This window comes from Nymphalis io, chromosome 20 (genome assembly GCF_905147045.1).
Source record: "Nymphalis io chromosome 20, ilAglIoxx1.1, whole genome shotgun sequence".
In the NCBI taxonomy this organism is placed as follows: Eukaryota; Metazoa; Arthropoda; class Insecta; order Lepidoptera; family Nymphalidae; genus Nymphalis; species Nymphalis io.
The window spans coordinates 5,042,161-5,065,915 of record NC_065907.1 but is presented as its reverse complement, the minus strand read 5'-3'; the positions used below and the strand labels follow the sequence as shown (position 1 = coordinate 5,065,915).

The 23,755-nt window shown below is 32.3% G+C and overlaps 2 protein-coding genes across 2 annotated transcripts in view; one reads left to right on the top strand and one right to left on the bottom strand.

Annotated features, from left to right (window-relative positions):
- Positions 1-686: 686 nt before the first annotated feature.
- Positions 687-2,520, top strand: LOC126776587 (copper homeostasis protein cutC homolog). Its single transcript, XM_050499230.1, has 4 exons — positions 687-914; positions 1,588-1,733; positions 1,814-1,849; positions 1,927-2,520. Exons 1-4 carry the CDS (start codon positions 884-886, stop codon positions 2,500-2,502), a joined length of 789 nt encoding a protein of 262 aa, XP_050355187.1. The 5' UTR covers positions 687-883; the 3' UTR covers positions 2,503-2,520.
- Positions 2,521-5,306: 2,786 nt separating this feature from the next.
- Positions 5,307-23,755, bottom strand: part of LOC126776579 (uncharacterized) — a 109,233-nt gene continuing 90,784 nt past the window's right edge. The window contains exons 3-8 of the mRNA XM_050499213.1: positions 21,855-22,066; positions 11,754-11,929; positions 10,593-10,699; positions 8,357-8,544; positions 6,954-7,066; positions 5,307-6,268 (exon numbers count right to left, since the gene is read on the bottom strand). Of these exons, the coding sequence (XP_050355170.1) occupies positions 6,044-6,268; positions 6,954-7,066; positions 8,357-8,544; positions 10,593-10,699; positions 11,754-11,929; positions 21,855-22,066 (1,021 nt within the window). The 3' untranslated portion in view covers positions 5,307-6,043. The remainder of the gene's footprint in view (positions 6,269-6,953; positions 7,067-8,356; positions 8,545-10,592; positions 10,700-11,753; positions 11,930-21,854; positions 22,067-23,755) is intronic.

Below are 23,755 nucleotides of genomic sequence, written 5' to 3'. Positions count from 1 at the left end.
GTTTTTGTGGGCGGAATATAGGTGGTGCTGGTCGCTAAAAAACATTTTCCTCAAAAAATTTGAACGAAGTCATCATTCTTCTCTCTGAGTGTTCTGTGGTCAATCCAGTGCTGCCAACTTGGGGGTTTTACTCCCAGCTTTGGGGGGAATCAAGATGTCCAGGGGTTTATTTAGGGGGTACATTTATTTAGGGGGTCTATTATTCAAGATTCTTTTTTCATTAAAAAACATATGACTATACAATTTATATTAAGCCTCAAACGCAACCAACAAACTAAAACCAAATATTAACGGAAATATCAAAAAACTATAATATATATAAATTGAAATAATCAGCTCAATGGTCAGCGTGCTTGTACAACATGTGGGAGGCCCGGGCTTCGATTTCTGGTCACCGAATGAAAAATAAAATTCGTTTAATTCCATTGATATCATCATTAATATTATCAGATCATTAATTATGATATGTAAATGTGTAAAATGCACCCATGCATATATAAATACAACAGCTATTTTATATTACTTGATTGTATTTTTAATTTGTATTTGAAATTACCTCTGTGTGTAATTTTTGTTGTACCAAGTGAAAAAAAAATTAGGGGTTCTTAATCGATATTTAGGGGCATTTGAAGTTGGTCCTAGGGGGAATATTCTGTAGGAGTTGGCATCACTGGGTCAACTATAAATGACATTTCAGCGTCAAAATACAACCCTTGTTTATTTTATTTTTTATACTACTATAAATTATGTTTGCGATGTTATTTTTTGTTTATGATTGAATGCATATTAGTTATGTACTCAATGGAATTAATGAACTTTTTACCTTTCTAAGTGTAGCAGTAAGTGTCCAACGATTACCAGTTGAAGTGTTGTGTTCTATAAAATGTATGGAGAACAATATCCATCAGAAGCTAGTATGTGAAACATTTGGTTATCATTTTTCCTAATTGACACATATAATACGAGATTTATACATAAATAATTGATTTAATTATATAATGTGGTTAATACTTAAGATTTATAGTAAAAACGTCGTAACAATAAGTGTTTTGCTGCTTGGAAACTTATGTAAATCAATTTTACTGCATAGTTTAAACTGATAGCTGACTGCTGATTACTACTACTGATTAAATCGTCTACTAAACCTTAAATAGAATATATTTAAATTAATTTATTTGAATCTCTTAGCTCACTGTAACATACCTACCAATAAATACTATTTAATACTAAACTGACTGAATTTTAATTTAATAATAATATAATATTTATAATATCGGTATTTTATTGGAATGTATCACAACAATAAATAAGTTATTCCAACCATGTGTAAAAGGTACACACTGTTTATTGTTAAATAGTTGATAATTGGAACAGCACAATCAATTGGTTCTGATTCTGAATTTTCCAGAACATTCCTTTATATGAATCGATGAAACTAATTTGTATCACGGCCACAAAATTGTAATATTAATAATTTTATTAATATTACAAATTAATAATTTTATTTATTTTAAATTGTAATAATAATAATTTGTCTCTATATATTTAAAAATAATTATTCATAAACAACATTATCTTTTATTACAGAACTCAAATTAGAAGTATGTATCGATAGCTTGGAATCTGCAAGAAATGCCATACAGGGAGGTGCAGACGAGTTAGAAGTATGTAGTTCACTTGCAGAGGGTGGTCTCACTCCTTCACCAGGCCTTGTTAAGGAGATCTTGCGACTAGTCAGTATAAATGGAGCATGCAATTATTTTACATATTTTATAAATTATTATACTGTATCATTTCAATTACATTTTTCCAGGTTATAAATAAACCGGAAACTCCGAGAAATAACAAGGTTTGTTTTATGAAATGTTTATTCCGTAAAATTTGAAACATGTGTTAAGAAATTATAGTTTTTTAATTTATTTTTAGAAACCAAAAGTGAATGTTATGATAAGATGCAGAGGAGGATCAGATTTTTGTTATACAAATAATGAAATGGAAACAATGCTTGCTGATATCGAAATTTATGGAGTTTTTGGTGTCGATAGATTCGTCTTTGGAGCGTTGACAAAAGAACAGGAAATTGACAAAGAGAATTGTATGAAAGTTCTGAACAAAGCACGTCCTATACCAGTCACATTTCACAGGGCGTTTGATTTGTGTAAACAACCTAAAGTTGCTATCAATGATATTATTGGTTTAGGTTTTAATAGAATCCTGACCAGTGGACAAAAACCTTCGGCTGCTGATGAAACAGCTCTGCAACTACTTGATTTCTTATTTAAAAAATATAATGATAAAATAGAAATAATGCCCGGAGCTGGTGTAAACTGTGATAATGTCACGTTATTTGTTAAGTCCGGTTTTAGTATTATTCATAGTTCTTGTAAAAAAATAAAGCAATTACCTGATGTTGGTGGAGATTTGAATATGGGTAGCAATAAAATGTATGTTACAGATGAGAATATTGTAAAAAAAATTAAACAATATATGAAAATAAAGTGACAGTTTGAATTTGGGTTTTTTTTGGGTTTTTTTTTAGTTTTTTAGTTAATAGAAAAAAAAGTGTAGTGTTAAATGTCTGAGATTGTCAAATTTAACAAATTAAATAAAAAATAAATAAATGTGCATGGAATATAAATATGTAGTGAATATGTAAGAGATATCTATGAGTTTAATTATTATTGACAATGGGTACTCCAGATCGGGATGTTGCAGCTGTTTTTAAAAAATTGCGAGTTAACATTCTAATTAAGACAATTTCTCACGTCCTTGCAAAAAAAATCCATGGTTTATTAAATATCATTAAATGACAGATTACGAACATTGCATTTCGGCACGATACCGAAATTGCTGTAGGTAATTGAAATAATAATTGATGCTCGTAAACCTAGAGTTAGTTTTATTTTTAATTTTGTCTCATTGATATATAAAAAAACCCGGGTTTTTTATATGTCAATGTTCTGTTTACATCTTTTTGCGGGATAACTGCTTATCTTTGTAATGTCAAGTACATTATAAAGATAAGCAGTACATACATACATACCATCGAAATTGAGATCTCATTTTAAGAATATATTGTGTTAGTCATGTATTTCATAATTATTCCAATTTATTATCTATTACTAATGTGTTTTATTTCAGCCTGCGAATGCGGTGTATTATTATTCACCAGTTAGGTATCCATGAACTATGCACCATTTTTATGTTTCAGAAAACAACTTTTTATCGTTCTCTCCAATCTGTAATTTGTCGTTCTATAATCTATCCCTTGGGCGTACTCGGAAATGGGTATAGAAAAAAAAACGTTTTTACTTTTGCATTTTTAAATTTCTTGCTTCGTGTTTATAAGTGATGAGTTAAACATTATATACGTATAGTAAACTCTTCGTAGTTTTAACAACATAAATAACAATTCCTATTTTTGTTATACGTAAATGAGCAAATAAAAAACTAGCAAATACTTAATAAAAATTTCTTAAAGACGTCAAACCAATAAAACGGTCATCGGTCGGGTTCGTGACACGCCCCTGCCAGATCCTGGTCTCCGGCGATACTCCCCAGTCTCCAAGTAGCGTTTGTACACTCTTCGCACTGCTGAACGACTTAATTTTAGTGTTCTAGCCACATTTCGCTGACTTAACCCCTCATGAATAAGAGCTACGACTTGAGCAGCTTCTGCTTCAGTAGTATCCATTTTTTATGTTTAAACTTATTAAAATTATTGTTTTAACAAAGTTTCATACACTTAATCAATAATAAACATCGAACCGAGATGACTCCGCGTTAAGAACTGGAAATAAACTAACCATGCACTTTGTGCACAAAGTAACGTTTTCTTATCAATACTTTAAAAATATTCCAAATATCCTCAATAACACTTACAACTCCTCCAAATCAATATCAAGTGGGTAATAAAATGTTAAATGTATGTCCCATAAGTAAAACAATCCACCTACGTCGTCGCATAGTTAAGATAACAACTTTGTAAGTAAAAAAATACGGGTGGGTCGATTTTTTTGGCGGCCAGTGTAAATTAAATACAACCTAGTTGTGGAGATTTAAAAATAAATAATAAAAAAACTATCTCGATAAAAATCGCACGTAATTTATCACATCATATTTTTCGGAAAATATTTGCGCGTTTTCGTAATGGCGCCATTAGTACCCTAGAGCATAACGGATACAATATCGGAGCGAAGACCTAACGACTCCTGTTATGATGACCTTTAAGATAAAAGTAATAACTATAGTTTTACATTCAATTTATACCCTTATGCATTCCGGGCTTATACCGTTCTAATTTTTCATATATTTATTAAAATACATACATAAAGAACACATGGATAGTAGCCGACAATTGTCGGTTAAAATCCTGGCAAACAAACATATTCGTAGTTATACTCAATGATAAACTTATGTTTTCTTCATGTGCTTACAATTCAATTCGTTAAAGATAAAATCCACATTTATATCTGCCAATCGAAGTAGCCTGGTGAAGCGCAAATTTCTTCTCTTTTTTTAAAAATTAATTTAAGGTTTAAACGGTAAACAGCCCTTATTTTAATTATTTTAAATATAAAATACTATTCGAACTATATTAACATATTAACACTGTTAGAAAAAATGGGTTTGGTTTTTCAAAAATTCGTCTTTAGAATTGAATGGCTCAAAATACGAAAGTACAATATGTCAGCCATAAGGTTGTTTAGAATGATTGATGTAGAGGGAATTTTTCAAAGGACCACCGAGGCGAAACTTTTGTTTAGGTCGCGTCACTCCATCGCTCCCTACCATTTTCTCCCATCAATCATGGCACACATACATTTAAATAAAATGTTCCTAGTTTTTCGGGATACATGATATGATACATATATGCTCACACTTTATTCTAGACAAATTTTCCGTAATAGACAAAAAATCAGGGTTGTATGTACTTGATTTGTGTTTTAATTATATATTTGTGGTTCGTTTTATGTGTTTCCTTATTGTAAAATCAATAAAAAATTAGATTTATATACTTAATGAATTAATGGATTTATATAATGATTGATTTATTAGAAAATTTGGTTCTTAAATAGGTTTCTTATGTTATTTCTAGTATCCGGTTTGCACGTTTGTGGGAGGAGGTAGTTGGTAGGTATCCTATTTTCTGTATCCTTGATATACTGTATGCAAAATTTCATGATGATTGGTTGAGTTATTTAGTCGTGAAGGCGTTCGAAACAAACAAGTTAGTAAACAAAGTCAATTTCGCATTTATAATATGAGTTAGGTTAGTTACTTAGACATTAAATAAAACGAACATAATAAAGGATTAATTTATTTACGTGGATCCAAGTGAATTTATATTAATAGTTACAATAAATTACATCTAAGGTATAAAATAAGGCTGTATTGTGAAATGTGAAAACGCTTAAATTTAAGGCAGTTCTTGTTTACCGTGTCGTGCAACCGTGGGCTTATAATGTAACTTATTAATTATAAGTTACAAGACAATACCTCTTTTTTTAGACTAATTATTTACATTATTAATTACACTATGAAGCTCCTAAATACCTAATGTCAAATTGGTCAAATTGCACAAGTTAAGGGTAAAGCGATTTATTTTATATGCAAGCGAATTGTTCTTCATTAATCTATTTCTTACGTTAATTCGACTAGTTCAGTTAGTGCATAAAACACTTTTAGTATTAGGTAAGTATTTTAACTAGTATATTTTTATAGGTAGTATAACTTTTTTTTAATATTTCCATTAAAATATTAAAAGAATCAATATAAATAAATTATAAATATTCAAAAGGCAAAATATAAATTACTCAATGAAAAATATATCGTCGATCATTAATATAAAGGTAATTAAATTTTGTTTTTCTGGTTTATTTTGTCATTTGCCGATTAAACTTTTTTCTTGTATCAATTGTGCATTATAATATTTTTCACATTAAACAACTTATCCTATGTCTATTTAGTCTTTCTAATAGTATTTTAGTAATGAGTCTTATAGATAATATATTGTATTGCTATTATTATCCGTAAAAATTGACTATACAATGACTGAATGTCTATTGGTCTTCTTGTCAGGAGCATAAGGTTCTAATTTCGCTGGCTCGGTGTTTAAAGCGCTATAGTCTACAGGAAATGGTGGCTGTGGCAGGGAATCCTTCGGCGGAACGAGCACCCATTGCCCCGGACCGTTGGGATTCTTCCCCATCAACCAGTTAGTGAAACAGTGAACGTAGGTACCATAATCGAGGATTAGGTAGCTATTCTGAAAGAACAGTTAAGAATTATCAGGGAGTATGAATATACGTATAAATAAGCTTGATTTTGGCTCGATTATTAGTACCACACCATAGTCGTAAGTGCATCTATCGGTCACGTGTTTCAAATCCGAAATAAAACCACAAAATTTTTCAGTGTCTAAAATTATTTTCGTATTTCTTAATGGTATCGAAAAACACTGTAAGGAGATCTACTGTGTTAAAAGAAATATCTTTAACTTGTGGAGCATCGAGTGGTGGAAATATATTTGAAAAATTTTCTGTATCTATTTTCTAACAACGGAACAATTATGGCCACTAATTTTATTGTATAAAATATCCATTGTCAAGTGCCATTAGTTGGTAACGTTTATCTTATATGGTTGCAAATCACAAAGCCCCAGTACATAACAATTGAGTTTTTCTGTAAAGATATTCTCAGCAGCAGCCCGGGTAGTTGGCAGTTCTTACACGCCCATACCTAATAAATTCTGTTGGTCCTGCATCTGAACTCTTTCGAAACGTGTTGTATTTGTCATCCTATTGGTTTATGAGAGTGAAGTAATCGAGAATACATCGGTGTTTTCACATAAATTCGTGCACTTTAAAATCATGAGAGTAGTGGTCATCTCCTTTTGGAATAACCGCTGTGATGGAAACTATAAATACGAAATGAATATAATATATATTTACACTGGTCATTCTGTCATAAGCAGTATCAATAATTTCTTCGACCCTGTTAGCTGGCAGTCCGATCACGGAGCGATAAAACGCGGCGAGCGCTGGCTTCTTTATTTCTCCTGCATCTAGTGAGCAGAACAATAAATTTGAGAATAAAATATATTTTAAACTATTGCAGACATTAGAAACAAAAATATACTTGAATAATATCCCTTTAAAGAATTTTGTAGAAAAAGTTCGGAAGGCCATTAAGTTTATTTGTTATGTGTGTTGTTGTTTAAATCTTAACTTAAACTTGTTTAAATCTTACATAAGCTTGATCAATTCTCTAAACTGAGAATTATCTTTAGTAAAATGGGAATAAAATAAAATAATTATATCTAAAGTATGTTTTATCTACTTCAATATGTATAAATTTTATTTAGCTACGCATTTTCAAGCAACATTTCAATATGAACAGGCCTTGACCTATTTATTTGTTATTATTCATTTATGTAGTGTCTTACGCATAGATAATCTTTAACGTTTTGTTTTTGCGCCTTAACGCTTTCATTATTTTAAAGAAATAACCACCAAATTCACCATTTTTTAATTTTACTGCTGCTTCACCCACATGCATGTCCTACACATTGGGTCGTATGTTTTATAACCAATTTTTTTTTGTAACCGTGACAACTTTCATAATGATTGTTGGAGTAGTTAAGACTTGAAAGTGTAACAAACAAGCAAATAAACTCACTTTCATATTTATGTTAGTAGAGACTGCGAAAAAATATTAATTTAAGGATTTATATTACCTATTTCATTTAATGATTATCTTTTACAATTTTACCTATTTATTACGATAATTCAATCTATATGTATTTTTCTTCTTAATTCGCAATGAGAAAAGTACATATTCGTTCGTGTTCAGATGAAATTAGCTTGTTCTTTTTCTTCCGTTGGATCCGTCAATTAAAAGGTACTCGTGTTTAATGAAATCCGTATATTATCCAAGTTCCCAGACTTTTCTTATAATTAGTATTAGGATTTTCTGATGTGGCTAAAATGAGGTTGGTAATCAAAACGAATTTTGCGTTCAGAATTTATATTAATTGGATTTATCCCGTTTGTATTTTCATGATATTTTCGTTGTGTTAGATAATAAAGAACTGTAGAACCTTTTTTTAAGAACAAACTCGAAACTCGGGAAACGGTCGTGAAATGTCAGAAAACAATATGAGACGTTGATCATAATAATTATAATATTTCAAAAATACACTCTTCCAAACCGTTATCACCATAAGTCGGTCAACATATCACGGGTAAGTACGAAGTAAGTAACTCATAGAATAGCACTGCAGACCTTTTGCTCCTTAAATATTTAACCATTGCTTTTTAACGAGTACCTTTTACTCTATTGTTGAAATACTCACTTTCTCTATCTACAACGTGAAAAAGAATCTTGCAGAGGTATTGTAGATAAAGTGGCAGATCGACGAATCGGCGCATTCCATTGAGATGTAAAGCCCATCGCGCCAACCAACCTTCAAGCGTCGTCCTTCCCGGTATTCCTCCGGCTTCAGGTCCGCAAACTCGTCTGTAGTATGGTAATTCGGCCCATCTGTTAAGTAATAACTAATTTATACAATACAGACCCGGATTGAAATTGCCCGAGCAAGCCTTAAAAGGTTGGAGAAGGTTTTGTGCAGCCGTAAACTATCTATAAAGCTCAGACTAAGAATATTCCACTGCAATGTCTGGCCAGTAGTGTTATACGGTAGTGAGGCATGGACTTTGCAAGCTGACACCCAGAATGTCTAGAAGCTTTTGAAATGTGGTGTTACCGCAGAATGCTCCGTATTAGCTGGACACAGAAAGTTTCGAACGTGAGAGTACTCCAGCGCGTCGCCAGTAGCTGGAAGTTACTGCTCAAGAAGAGAAAAACCGAGTATTTGGGCCACGTCTTGAGAGACGAGCGATACCAACTGCTAATGATGGGCAAAGTAGAGGGCAAACGACGCACTGGAAGAAGAAAAAAGTCCTGGTTGCGCAACATCCGTGAATGGACGAAGATCGCCAGCGTGGAAAAACTATTTCGCTTGGAAAAATTCACTGAGCTGACGGCCAACCTCCAGTAGTGAAGAGGAACAAGAAGAAGAAGATACAATATAATACAAATATATTTTTTTCATAATAATACCCAAAAAAATAAGATGAGAGAAACAGAAAAAAGTTGCCACAGAAGTATAACGTTAAATAGTATTATATACAAAAAATAAATATAAAAAATGCTAACATATTATATAAGACGAGCTCGATTTACGATTGTTTTATATAATATTAATATGTATATAATCACTAAATGTAAAATTAAACAGTCTGGACAGGATGAGTACTGCTGCAGCTTTATGAGCGTTAGTTCAATCTAAGTTCCACGCGATGGGAAAAAAAAAGCACCATCGTTGATCTAGACACGCGGTAGCGTGTCAAGCCAAGTTCAAGCTAACAGAACTGGCGAGCACTACCGTGTGTAATATTACACGAACCATTTCTAGACACTTTTGACCCCATTATAACTCAAAAACTATTTCACATAAACTTGTCAAATTTGGCTCATATATTGAAAGTTGCGAGATACATATGTGCTCCAAATTTCATAAACATACCTCAAACGGTTGTTTTTTTTTTTTTTTATAGAATAGGAAGGCGGACGAGCATATGGGCCACCTGATGGTAAGTGGTCACAAACGCTCTTAGACATTGACATTGTAAGAAATGTCAACCATCGCTTACATATCCAATGCGCCACCAACCTTGGGAACTAAGATTTTATGTCCCTTGTGCCTGTAATTTTACTGGCTCACTCACCCTTCAAACCGGAACACAACAATATCAAGTATTGCTGTTTTGCGGTAGAATATCTGATGAGTGGGTGGTACCTACCCAGACGAGCTTGCACAAAGCCCTACCACCGGTATATATTAACTTATATTATAGCCTTCACAAGTTCTAAAGCTGTAAGTTCTTATTTTATTCTTCCGAAATTTTGGCTTGCTGTTAGAAACTAGCCATCGAACATAGGGATCTTCCATGACTGATAATAATTCGTAAATGAGAACTAGCCAAGCTTAGAATCTTAGGCTTCAATATATTATCGTAAGTTATAAGAAGAAATGATATTTTAAGTTGTAATAAAATATTTAATATTGTTATAAATAAATTTCAGGACTGACCATTGAATTTGGCACCCATTTAGATTAATTTCTTTTGTCGTTGAAGTCAAGAACCAAGGTATGTATCATAATTTTGAACTAGGCTCTCATTTCAGATTTATGTTTTTGATCGGATTGAACTATTTATAACTAGTATCTAAAAAACTCTGTGAGTAAAATTATGTTTTTTTAACATATGTATAAATATATTTTAGAAAGGATAAATAATTTTTATTTTCACATTCAGTATGAATTATAAGAATAGGTATTGAAATAACGTGAGAAGAATATATAATTTAATTTGGAATTATTAAGGTATCTTTGAAGTACCTCATCTTAATAAACGTCGCATTTGTATAATATTTCAATTTCTGAAAACGAACTCTAATGCCGATAAATTGCGGTAATTCGTTATGGCGCTTTTGCTTACCTTTGTGTACAAGATCAGTCAACTTACTTGGGGGGCAACGGATTGAGGAAATTCTCGATGAATTCCCTCTTAACTTCCAAGAGTATGTGAAACTCGGACGAGTTTGTCGACCAGTCGGCGAAGTGGGCCAGCTTCTGTAAATACCTCGCTAAATTAATTTAATTGATCCAATTTCTTACTGCTAATACAAAACGCTTAGGACTGTTTTATTTCAATTATTCAGTTAAATTTATTTTTTTTAAATTACATTATTCAATTATGAAATTGCTTTTTTCTATTTTATTAATGCTATCACAAGTACTTGATAAAATATTCAGATTTTTGCATAATCAAATTCATAAAACTTATTTTATTATTATTTGATTAAATCCTAGAATTAATTTAAATGAATAGGTAGAAAAAACACGACACAACCGCACAACCTTTTTTGTACAAATCAACAAAACGATAATCAGATTTTTTCACGGTTTAACATTAATCCCAGGATCCGATTAGTGCCGTTTCAGAATGAAAGGCTTACAAAGAAACTTTTTAAAAATTCAATTTATAAAAAGTTAATTCCTTTCAATTTTTACAGCTTACTACACAGATAATTTAAAAAAAGGATGAAATGTTTTTTCTTTTAAATAATTATAAAATAACTATTTGTAATTTCGCGTTTGCTAATTTTATTGATACATCGCTAGATTCAATATACAAGGCTCGCTTGTGATAAATTTTATTTTTATGTAGTTATTAAGCCATAACCAGCATTTATTAAACCTTAATTTGATATTTTATTTCTATATTTATTTGAACATGAGTTTTATGGTTAAAGTCTTTTTTTATAGTATAGGTAAGTGGACGAGCATATGGGCTACCTGATGATAAGTGACCACCAACGCCCATAGACATATGTAATGTATATAAATGTGTACAATGACAATATATTTAATAGAAATGTTAATTATTGCTTACATCGCCATTGCGCCACCAACCTTGGGAACTAAGATGTTATGGCCCGTGTCCCTGTATTTCCCCTGGCTCACACACCCTTTTAATAAAAATACCAAGTACTGCTGTTTTACGGTAGTATATCTGATGAGTGGGTAGTACCTACCCAAACGAGCTTGCACAAAGCCTACACTTGGTCATATTGTATATGTGTTAAATAAACTTAATCCGTGTAAATACTGAACTATTGTTTACCTCAAAAAAGTTATCGAAGTCCTGATCACAGATGACATCATCGCGGTCGTGGTCGAGAAGCTCGGTGAAAAATAGAGTCATTTTGTCTGATTGCACAGAACTTAGTTGAGCCAAAGGTTGTTCTTCTTCTAGGTCTAAGCACTCCAGATCTTCACTGCATCGGTTTACCCACGTCGCTATTGAAACAATAAAACACTTACATTATATTATTTGATCCATAAATATATTTTATTGGCAACAGAAAGTATTTTTAGATTATTTATTTATTCCTAAATGTTTTGGAACCTAATTTATTACAAATCGTTACTGGCAATTATTACATGCATATTTGAAATGTTTAAATTGTAAATGTCTGAGAGAACGGTTCCGAGAGAAACGTAAAACTTGAAAACAAAAGATCTGCGATTTCGCTCTGAGCAATCTACAAGTTCTCTTGGTGTTCTAAAATAATGTGAATTTAGAACAAACAGTTGCTCCTTTTCAACCGTTTCAAGGACCAGGATCGCAGAAATTGCTTTGATATCGTTCCCTTGAAGGTTGCTTTTCTAAGTAAAGATGGGATTACAACTTACGATAGCGAAAAAGCCCATTTCGCAAATCGAATGCCTCACACGTAACTATCTATATAATTTAATGTTTTTATGCACTTACTAGTCAAGCCCGCGGCTTAGTCCACTTATGTTTTTGGCACCGTATGTTAAAACGTGTATGCAAAATATAATGATGATCATATTTAAGTTAGACATAAAAGCGCAATAGACATAACAAACTTACTATCACATTACACATACATAAATTTGATTAATAAAATTTGAATAAAAACACTTGTACAGCGATAACCCTGTTATCATCGTTATATATATATATGTATATATATATATATATAAATATATATAAATATATATATATATAATATATATATATATATATATATATATATATATATATATATATATATATTATACTTATCTTTGGAATATAGTATTAGAGCTCTACGTAGGCTGTGGCGGTAGATCACCGCACTGCGCAAACCATTGTGTGAGAGTTAAATTAGACACGTGATTATTTGAAAACTGAGATGTTACACGTAGTATGTGTAGAGTAGAGGAACTATTTGGTCAATAACATTGCACAGGTATATTATCCCTGTTTAGTATGAAATATTCTTCTTCGATGTCTTCATATTAATTACCTGTTGTTAAGGATTTTATCGCTTGGCATGGGCAGCATTTGGCAACCTTCGTCAAGTCCTCAAGTCGTCTGTACCGCAATATTTGAAGACGAAAGTCTTCAACCAATGCGTCTTACCTGCCATGACATACGGTGCCGAAACGTGGACACTAACTGCGGGACTAGTCCACAAATTCAAAGTCGCTCAGCGTGCTATGGAGCGAGCTATGCTCGGGGTATCTTTGAAGGATAAGATCAGAAATGAGATTATCCGGAAAAGAACCGGAGTCACCGACATAGCTTGCAAAATTAGCAGGCTGAAGTGGCAGTGGGCTGGTCACGTATGTCGTAGGACCGATGGCCGTTGGAGCAGACGAGTCCTAGAGTGGAGACCGCGAATCGGCAAGCGCAGCGTAGGGCGCCCTCCAGCCAGGTGGACCGACGACCTTAAGAAGGTGGCGGGCACCAACTGGATGCGGAAGGCGGAGGACAGGGAGCTTTGGCGCACCTTGGAAGAGGCCTATGTTCAGCAGTGGACAACGATTGGCTATTGATTGATTGATTGATTGAAGGATTTTATATTCGAATAATCAATATTGATACTGCAAAGAATTAAGTCATATGGTTGGTCTACCAATATTAATAGTACTTTCTCACTCGGCTCTATTGATACCAAAATATAAAAAAATGCACTTTTTCTGGAAAGACACAACACATAACCTTAAAAAGCAAATCTTTATCTAAAAAAAAAAAAAAACAGAAATTGTTCGAGCCGTTTCCGATTTATACATTATGTTTGTCACGGTAAATGTCACTAATAAGGTAATAAATAATCTTCATTATTAATAATGACCACATTTTTTTGTTTAATGTGATAGAAACTTTGAAATTCATCACTTTTACCGGTTGTTATTAATAATATAATTGAGAAACTACCTCGTTGGTGGATTGATGTAAGGTCGCAGACCTGGCGGTCCTGGTTTCAATGCCCAGGTCGGGCCTATAAAAAGTTATTGGGTTTTTCTGTCAGAAAAATTCTCAGTAGCAGTCCGGATTCTGGAAGTTGGAAGTGTATGCACACCCGTGCCTCGGACAGCACGTAAAGCCGTTGGTCCTGCGCCTGAACTCTTTCCGGTCGTGTCGGATTGCTGTTCCATCGGATTATGAGAGTTATTCAATAGAGAGGAAGGTCTGGAGGAAATTATTATTAATTGAGAAACACTGTTTTGGTTATTTTTAATTGGTAGGTAACTAAAAGGTTAATATGATATGATATCACAGTACTTACTCAATAAAACTTACAAGTTATGACAAGACTGATTTCAGCCACGGTGGCCATTCTTGAGAGAGATTTGCCAACTACGCGTGACATACTATAGTGCACAATACATAGGCCTACTTCGTATTCCCCCAATTTCACAATCGAATAATGGGACAAAAAAACGGACATGGCTTTACGCGCTTTTCGAGGCACGGGAGTAAACACTGCCAATTTCCTGACACCGGGACTTCGTTTTAATAAGCATTATTAATATTTAGAAGGAAAATTTAGAATCATAATTAAAGTTTATAATAATATAAGTATTGTCCTGTACATACTACGTAGTATTATATTATGTAAAGTTACTCGTATAACGTATTTGATTGATAATTAGCGTCACAACTTACGTTTACGCACAACAAGATATCCGTGCGTTCAACAGATATGTCTAGTGGTTGGCTTAATGTGTCTTTTTATTATATGTATGTTCTTGTTTTGCCAGTTAAATTCATGAACACGTGCAAATCTTTCATGTATTTGTTGAAGTTTTAGCTTTAAGGCCTCATTTGTATCTGCGCTATATTTTTGTATTTGTTCAATAAATTAAATTGTTTAATAATAAGGTAATAAAATTATTAACGAAATAAATAAAATAATTCAAACTGCTACATACTGTTGTTCAATTCATTGTCAAATTTTTTAGGTTTATATAAATAAATGAATAAATAATTGAAGTGTCTGTCTATGACTTCAAAATAACTGTCTCTTTAAGTTCATATTTATTTATGGATATTTGCGAGGTACCAAAACGAATGCAACAATTTATTTATTTACTACAATTTATATAATTACAGTAATATATTAAACAAAATCAATTAAGATTTTGATCAATTAGATATTATATATTACTGTAATTATGTTTTTAAAATCTCATCCAAACTATGAATATAATAATTTCTGTTACTGGGTTATAGGACTAATACAGTTATATATATAGTGCACAAGATTTTCTAAAACAAATAATACAAAATTATTGCCTCCACTGGTGACAGGATATCTGATTCATTTTTCGCAGAGATAATTAAATTCGAAAATGCTGATAGCATTCACGCCACCTTTTCACGCGGTCATAATTTGTGCATTTTGTAACTATTTTAATTATTGGTTTGTATATACTTATTTAAATTCTCAGTGTGAATAATTTGAATGTAAATAATTGTATAAATTTCAATAAATGGGAATATTTTATGCAGTAATGTATTGTGAACTTTAACTATTATACAAACAACAACTTACATCCTCAGTGTATATGGGTGGTGGTCACCACTTACCATCAGGTTGCCCATTTGCCAGTCGGCCTACCTAATTCATAAAAAAAAAACAAAATTAATTGGAATAATTATCTGATTTATTGGCTATAATTTTATGAACGTATTACAAATGATATAGTTATATACAATTATTGTATTTAATAAAGCGTTAGAACAATATTTATAAACTAGATAAGAAGATTGATAAAGAGAGAAAACATATGTAAATCACTAGACAATCAGTACTTTAAAAGTAGTTCACGATTTTTTTTGGCCAATCACAGAAAGTTCCAGATAGCACTAACTCTAGTAAAAACTGAATTGGATAGAAGTATGTTAGAAAAGGAGACAGTTTGATGTTGAAATAATATTTATTGCTAGCAAACCTCCACATATTATCTATAATTACGAATATACGCAACGCCTCACTTATTTAATATCAATTACGATTGTACGCTCCGGCACAGTGAAAATTGATTTATCAGAGCCACATGCGTCTGGTACCGAATCACCATATTTAACATTATAAGGAATCAAAACTTTAAGTTCATTATACATTTTATACCATACTGCTTCACGAATATTTAATATCTTCGGTAATATCCTGATATCAACAAAATCATCAGCGTTGTCGCCTTGGCGCACAATTGTGTATAGAACTCTGTTCTTTATCCTCACTTCGATATCCATGTCGTCTAAATCGTAAAGTGAATATTTAATCACGTAGCCGAATTTTTCATAAACTTCCGAGGTTCTAACGAAATTTTCTAAGCATATTCTTCTCATGAGTTTATCAGCGGAGAAGATTAAATCGGCAATTTTATCAAAGTATGCGTCTTGTGTTATGTATCGGACAGTTTTGATATGTGATAATGCACTCGATCCATGACTCCTTCTGTGGCAGTAACAAAACTGGTAGAGTTCGAAAATTATTACAAAAAATGTTAACCATTTCATAGTTAAGAGATTTATGCTCTGGTACGATTTCGCTACGAGTTTCCCGTTCAAAATCGACTTACTGACTGATAAACACTCGTGTAAACAGACACGGTTTTACGAATTGAATTATTTATATAAGAATTATTATTGCTGCGTCTATATTTGCTTATTATTATCAACATAACACATGTAAGTAACATATTATAGTCCAGGAGTTGATGGAACAAAATGCAGGAAAATCTTGAATAATCAGATTACTGATGACATTCAAAAAGTTGAAAACGCATTGTAAAAAATAATATAAAATAGTTTAATCATATATAACAGTAACAGTAACAGCCTGTTAATGTCCCACTGCTCTGCTAAGGCCTCTTCTACCTTTTGAGGAGAAGGTTTGGAGCTTATTCCACCACGCTGCTCCAATGCGGGTTGGTAGAATACACATGTGACAGAATTTCAATGAAATTTGACACATGCAGGTTTCCTCACGATGTTTTCTTTCACCGTCAAGCACAAGATGAATTATAATCACAATCACAATTTAGCACATGAAAATTCAGTGGTGTTTGCTCGGTTTAAACTCACGATCATCGGTTAAGATTCATGCGTTCTAACCACTAGGCCATCTCGGCTTTGGTATAATCATATATGTATTTTTATATATTATATAGGCAAAATCGGCATGTGTATTGTCAGTGTGATCACAGTCATTATATAAACCAATAATGCATTTATTGAAAACGTTAGGTGACTAATTAATTTTTGTTTTTTTTTTATTACTTAATACCTAATATGTACATTTTGTAAGTATATCGAAAAGCAAAAAAATGCTTGGACTAAATTATTAAAATACATGATAATGATAATATCCAATCGGAAATAATTGTACCCGGCCTGTAGAAGCTGCGTTTTTTTTATCATTCATTTTTATCATTTATTAAATGAACAATAGTAAGCTACAAACGAGTAGTTCATGTATGATTTTTTGCTTCGTATTTTTTATAAGGATATAAAATTATGTTTTACTTTATATAATACTGTGCTACGGCTATATTATTCTGGATTATGGCTCGTCCCACGTCATTATGCCTTGTCGCAAACTTGCGTGAGCGTGCATGGGGTTGTGTGTGCCGTAACACGAACTTTAGACATAAAGAAAGAAAAATTATTACAGACAACAGTAAATACAAGTAGTAATAATAAAATGAGTAAAAAATTGGAGGGTCCTCGGAAATAAGTGTAAGAGTAGAGGAAATCTAACCTAACCTAACCTAATCCAGTTTGACTCATAGGGCTGAGATGCTTGAGACTGAGGCAACTCTCTCGAATGATGTCGTCGTGTCGATGACGTTCTCGTCGCGCTCGTTCAAGTAATTGGGTAATATGGCGTTGCAGACGTGGACCGAGGTAATATCGCGTTGAATATTTTTTCCTTTCCATTCCTTGTTGTATAATCATTGCATATTACTTTTCTATTCTATAGGATATGGTTGAAAACGATTGTGGCTTGTTGAGAATTTGCAGTGAAAGAGCTCGGTGTTCCATTACTTAAAAATAATTTCGGTCCGCGGCTTCGTCCACGTGTGTGGGGTGAGAGGGGTAGTAACCTATGTCTTTTTCTTTAAGTTCATTAAGAATTTCATGAAGATCAGTTGAGTAGTTAAGATGTGAAAGCCTAGCAAACAAAAAAAAATTTTAAAGACTAATTAGTTTCCAAACGTACCAATTAGAACATTAAAGTCAAGCTTAGTTTATTGAACTTATAATACAGACATAATAGACCAGGGTAGGTTTAATATTATCGTGAAGTAGATCATATGTACGACCTACCTACATGTCATGTACATGTATGTAGGAGTACGAGTAGACTATTTTGCTCTAAAATAATTTATTTTCTTATGTACACATATCAACGACCTTTCCTACACTTGATAAGGTTGGCTGTGAGCATTAGGCTTTTTACCTCATACTATTATACAATATATATTTTTGTGTTATACGATATGTTAGAGAATTATTAATATATAATTGATAAGATGAAATTCGTTTACGAGTTCATACACACATAATTAGTAATATATAGTTAAGTTTTAATACTATCTTAAACGTAACTTAGGATCGGCGATATTATCTTAATTTTTATCGTATGCTACAAATCGAAATTTGCTGGTCAAAATTTGTTTCAGTTTGTCTCTCTGCTAAGCCTTGAACGTCAGGCAGGTTTGATAATTTTATGTTTAAGAGGTGGATATACGTTGTTGACCTTATTCCATTAATCGTGAGTGTTACCGATTAAAACCCTCATGCAGGCCAACCCCTTTGCCAATGCTTACTATGTGCCTTTGTCTGTTCACCTCAACGTTACTTCCTGCATTGAATTATTTGGCAACAGAGGAGTTGCATCGCGATTTGTATGTATCGATTTTGAAAAAAACTCATATTCTTTTATGTACCTTCTTACACGATAGTAAATATTACCCGATAATGAAAATATTCTAAATTCTACTAAGCTTGTCGAAGTACTTTCGAAATGTCATTTTATAAGTTAAGTTATCGTTAATTAAGTTACCATTTTGGAATGTGCATTCCAAAAAAAGGCCATCAGCAAGAAACTTGGATTGGTTTAATGGTTTAGGAACGCATACGAATACGAACGAATGTATAAGTTCCTTTGCCAAAATTTATAAAAAAATGATAAGCGCGTCACCGCCCGTTGTAGAAGAAGAATATCACTTTTGGCGCGAAGTTTGGGTGGTTCGAACATACAATTATCTGAATTGTCATTTTTAGTTGGTTTTGTTAGCATTTAAAGTAAATAATGATTGTTTTGTTTGTTATTTGTATAATTTTTATTATAAAGTCAAATACTTATGTATTCTTTTTAAAAAAGTCATTTTGACTTCTGGTTTGTAAGAATATTATATAGAAGATTGAATATCGAAAATCTCTAAGTAAAGCAAAATAGTTTAGTACCTTTTTGCATCTTTTCACAAGAGCAGAAAAAAATGTGTGAAAAATGCTAATTCACATATATATTCCAAAATTGTCAATAACGGTTATTGAATTTCGACCACTGAGCGAACACTGAAATGACGTCAACGAGGCAAAAGTTGAAGTTTTAAAGTTTTCCTGTTTAAAACAAAAATAATTTAATTGCTAACAATGGAAGCTAAATTTGCGTGTTTGCTTCAGTTATGTATGGAGACATGAACCAAATTAATTACATTAGCATAACATTGCAAAACAAGTCCCGTGTAAAGCAATCATGTATAACGAATAACGAGCTGTCCCGTTGGTCTAATGGGTAGTTTATATGGCAGATCCTGAGGTCTACGATTACAACCCCGTTCTAAGTCATTAAAAAGTTATTTTTATAACCAGAAATTCAACTACTACTGCTAGTGTAGAGTCTAGAAATTGGCAGAGGCTGCAAATTGGTTGTGCCTTTACGTGCTCTCCGAGGCATGTAAGTGCACACACTTCCAACTTTGAACCTGTTTAAACCTTGGGATCTGCGGCCACTCGACTTAAGAGGCAGTCCTACATACATTTTTATATATTTGTTATATGTCATAACGAACTAAGGTTATTTAGTTTTAGGAAAGTATATTTTGCGGCGGTCATTATTCGAAGCCATAAAACGTATACCACATAAATTCAGCCATACGGACAGGGGTTTTCAATAAAGTTTCCCACGAGTACTTTTAACTCGTGTGTTTGATGTACGCTTCGTCGTCATAAATTAGGGAACGTAAGCATCGAGTAATATTTATATCTTAGTTTTGGCATAAAATCTTCTTTTTAAATTATTTTATGATATATTCCAAAAGTGTAAAAACATTGAAAAGATTTTATGCACTCTCTCATAAAGTTCAAATCTAAAATAAACTGTTATTCCTGAATTACTAAAAGATAGATCAAAATATGTATATTTAGAACGCATTTGTAACATAAACATTTCATGAGTGGAGACAAATCAAACGTATCCATTCGAATATTTCTTTATTCACTGTGACTCGAGAAAGTACAAAGAATAAAACATGACTCTCGTTTATTACTGCAGTCGCTGAATTGTGTCATATTTCACAAAAGCATTATCCAAATGCAAGTATTTGCACATGCCATAGCAAAACATTTCTCATGTTACAATAATTTACTTGTATAATAAATAATTTTCATACAACATATATCATATTGTAATAAGGGAAACGATAATTAAGGAAAATATGACTCATTGAATGTTCAAAAGAAAAGCGGTAATGTTCTGTCGCTGAAGTTTTAAGTTGCTTTTAATCGCTCATTCGATAAAGGATTTATAGCTCTCTTATATCTCTAGCCAGCGGTATAATAATGAACAGTTTCTTTGGACTTTTATAAAGATATCTTTATTACAATGAAAATTGATTGAATAATCAATGCTTGATTTGTTTTTTTCCTCTACCTGCTTTCTTCCGTTTAATAACTTTTATATTTTCGGTTATTTGGGATTTGACGTTTCTAGTTATCATGTTTTTAAAAGTATAGTAGCCTATTTCTTTTGAATTACTTTTTCTAGTATTCATTTTGATGTTCTCGCCACTTTTCAAATCTTTTTTTACCTTGGGATTATTTTGTTGATTTTTCTCAACTGTATCCTTTTTCGTTTCGTTATTCATTTTCTCAGTTTGTCTAATTATTTTGATTGCAGAAAATGATTGAAAAAGCTTTGAAAATCTTCATTATATTAAGCCCACTGGTTTTAACCAATATGTATTTGTCAATGTCAGCGATGTCGTTATAAAATACGTTTTTAGTTGAAGTTTTTAATATAAGGAAGTAATTAACTTTATTATCTAAAATGCACCGATCGATCTCCTTTGTGTATTATAGTGTTAGTTGTATATAATGTTTGTGGGATTCTCCTTTCTACATGAAATTGGTGAAATTGTAAATAAAATAACTAATTAAAAAAAATATTCGTTCATTTTCATGTACAATAATTTATACTAATTAAGATATTAAATATCAAAATCGGTTTTTAGTAATATGTACAAAACTAATAACAGCTGGATTTCTAGAGAAGATTTTTGATGTGATTTAAAACTTCATATTCATTTGATAGATTACTTTTTATACTAATAATATAAACGTGAAGAAGTACTATTCAATAGGTGAGTATATATAGCTGAGTGAGTAATAATCGATAGGTGCATTAATACAATTTGAAAAAAAAATAATGCGTTAGGCAGTTCATTTATTGATAAAATTAAAAGAATATATAACAACATGACACAAAGCACGAGGAAACTGCGCGGCGCATCTGGTTATTATAAAAAAGAAAACTTTGATTTGAATACATAGAATTAGCAGCTACTAGCGATAGGCTTAGATATTATTAAGAGGACGAACGCCGTAAGAACTTTGAAAAAGTAATGGACTTACTCCAGACGTGTACACTCCATCCATGATGTTTCTCTTCTTCACTCTGCCCTGCCGCCTGCATCTGGTCCTCCGCTCCCTCAGCCTCAGGCAAAGTCCTCCATCTTTTCAGCAACTCCTTGGTTTTATCTTTTGTTTTATCGCATGCTTGTTTCCAGTTGGTGAAGTATTTTCGTGACACTTTTGGACTAAGCGATGTCGATTTTGAATCTTGTCTGTGAAAAATGAGTATTGTGAATTTCGTACGCGTTCTAATTAATTATCATATTAGCCGTGTATTATCTCTTTTTTTTCTAACTAATATTAATTTAAAAATAAAAAGTGTTATTAATACTATAAAAAAAGGTTCAAAGGTTTAAAGTGAAGTAACATCCTGCAAATATTCCACTGCTGACTTCTTTTTTAGGTAAAGGTTATGAGACTACTTGTTAGCTTCGATAGCTGCTTTTGTGGTGGTAAAAATAACGAAGACTTTGGAAATTGAATACTTGTATTAATGATAAATAATTATAAGAACTGATGTGTGTCGCGCACGCGAGTCGAGACGACAAGTGAAGTAAAGTTGGTAGGCGCGTCCCCGCACCCCGCGACGATAGATAGTGAAGCGCCGCAACACTACTACACAACGCGGCTCCAATGCGGGTTGGTATACGTGGCAGATTTTCATCCGCCACATGCAGGTTTTCTCACGATGTATTCCTTCACCACCATGCACGAATGAATTATATACGCAAAAGAACCGCATTAAAATTCAGCCGTGCATTTCCGGGTTTGAACTCAAAGTCATTGGTTAAGAATATTGTTTTCTTATCACTGGGCCATCACGATTCTTCCAGTTTTACTAAGAGTCAAATTTGCTAATTGTATTCGTTGCAATGAAATGTAAAATAAATAATCTAAGCTTTCCTTTAGAGCATGAAAACATATAGAAGCCGGAACGCGTTTGCGTAAGGATATTTCTCGAGTGTGAGCGCGCGGGGTCGAAGATGAAGGTTCTATTTCGTAAAATCTGCGCGAGTATACTCTGAACTGCACTTTGCACTCAATTTAACCTTGAATTTTTGGTGCTGTATATTGGATAGTCTTGTACTTTCAAATAATATTATTATGAGGAAAGAAGAATACCGAAAACTGATTAGAAAAACCGCTTCTTTATTATAAATAGTATATACTACAGCGCAGTGTAGACATTATATAAAATCTAAATCAAAACACTGGATGTTTATGTAATACACGATGTTTAAGATGGCAAAGAATATTGTTTATATATAATAAACAAGTGGAAGCCGTGTAACTTTAAGCCACTTGAAGAAAAAATACTGCAAAGTGCTCGTTTACGTAGCAAGCTTCCTTTTCTTGTAGGAGTATAAAAGTAAATTGCTGTTTATCTTATGAATTCATATCTTGTAATTTTTATAGTAGTTCTTTCGCTACATAAAATTTTCAAGTTTTATGTATGATTGTTATTAATATGTCTGCTGTGTATCATTTTTTAGTGTAGTGTAGTGTAGTTAAATTTCAGTTTTAAAAAAATGATATTTAAAAATATTCTTTAAAAAAAAAACTTTTTAAAAATTGCCATAATTTGTTGTGTTCAATAGCTTAGTATAAATATATTGACTATTGTATACCATATAAAATATTTTACAAGTTTTACCACCCACACACATCACATATTCTACCGCATAGACTTGTTGCGTTTCGTTTGGAAGGGTGATTTAGCCAATGTAACTAAAGGCACAAAAGACAAAATATTAGTTTCCATCAGGTGGTAAAATATATATATATAAAATATTAATATATATTATTGATTTAAACCTCAAAGTTTTACGACACAAAATAAAGCTAACGCGAAAGGCGCCTCACTACACAATCTTTATTGAATAATAAAGCTAAATAAGTTA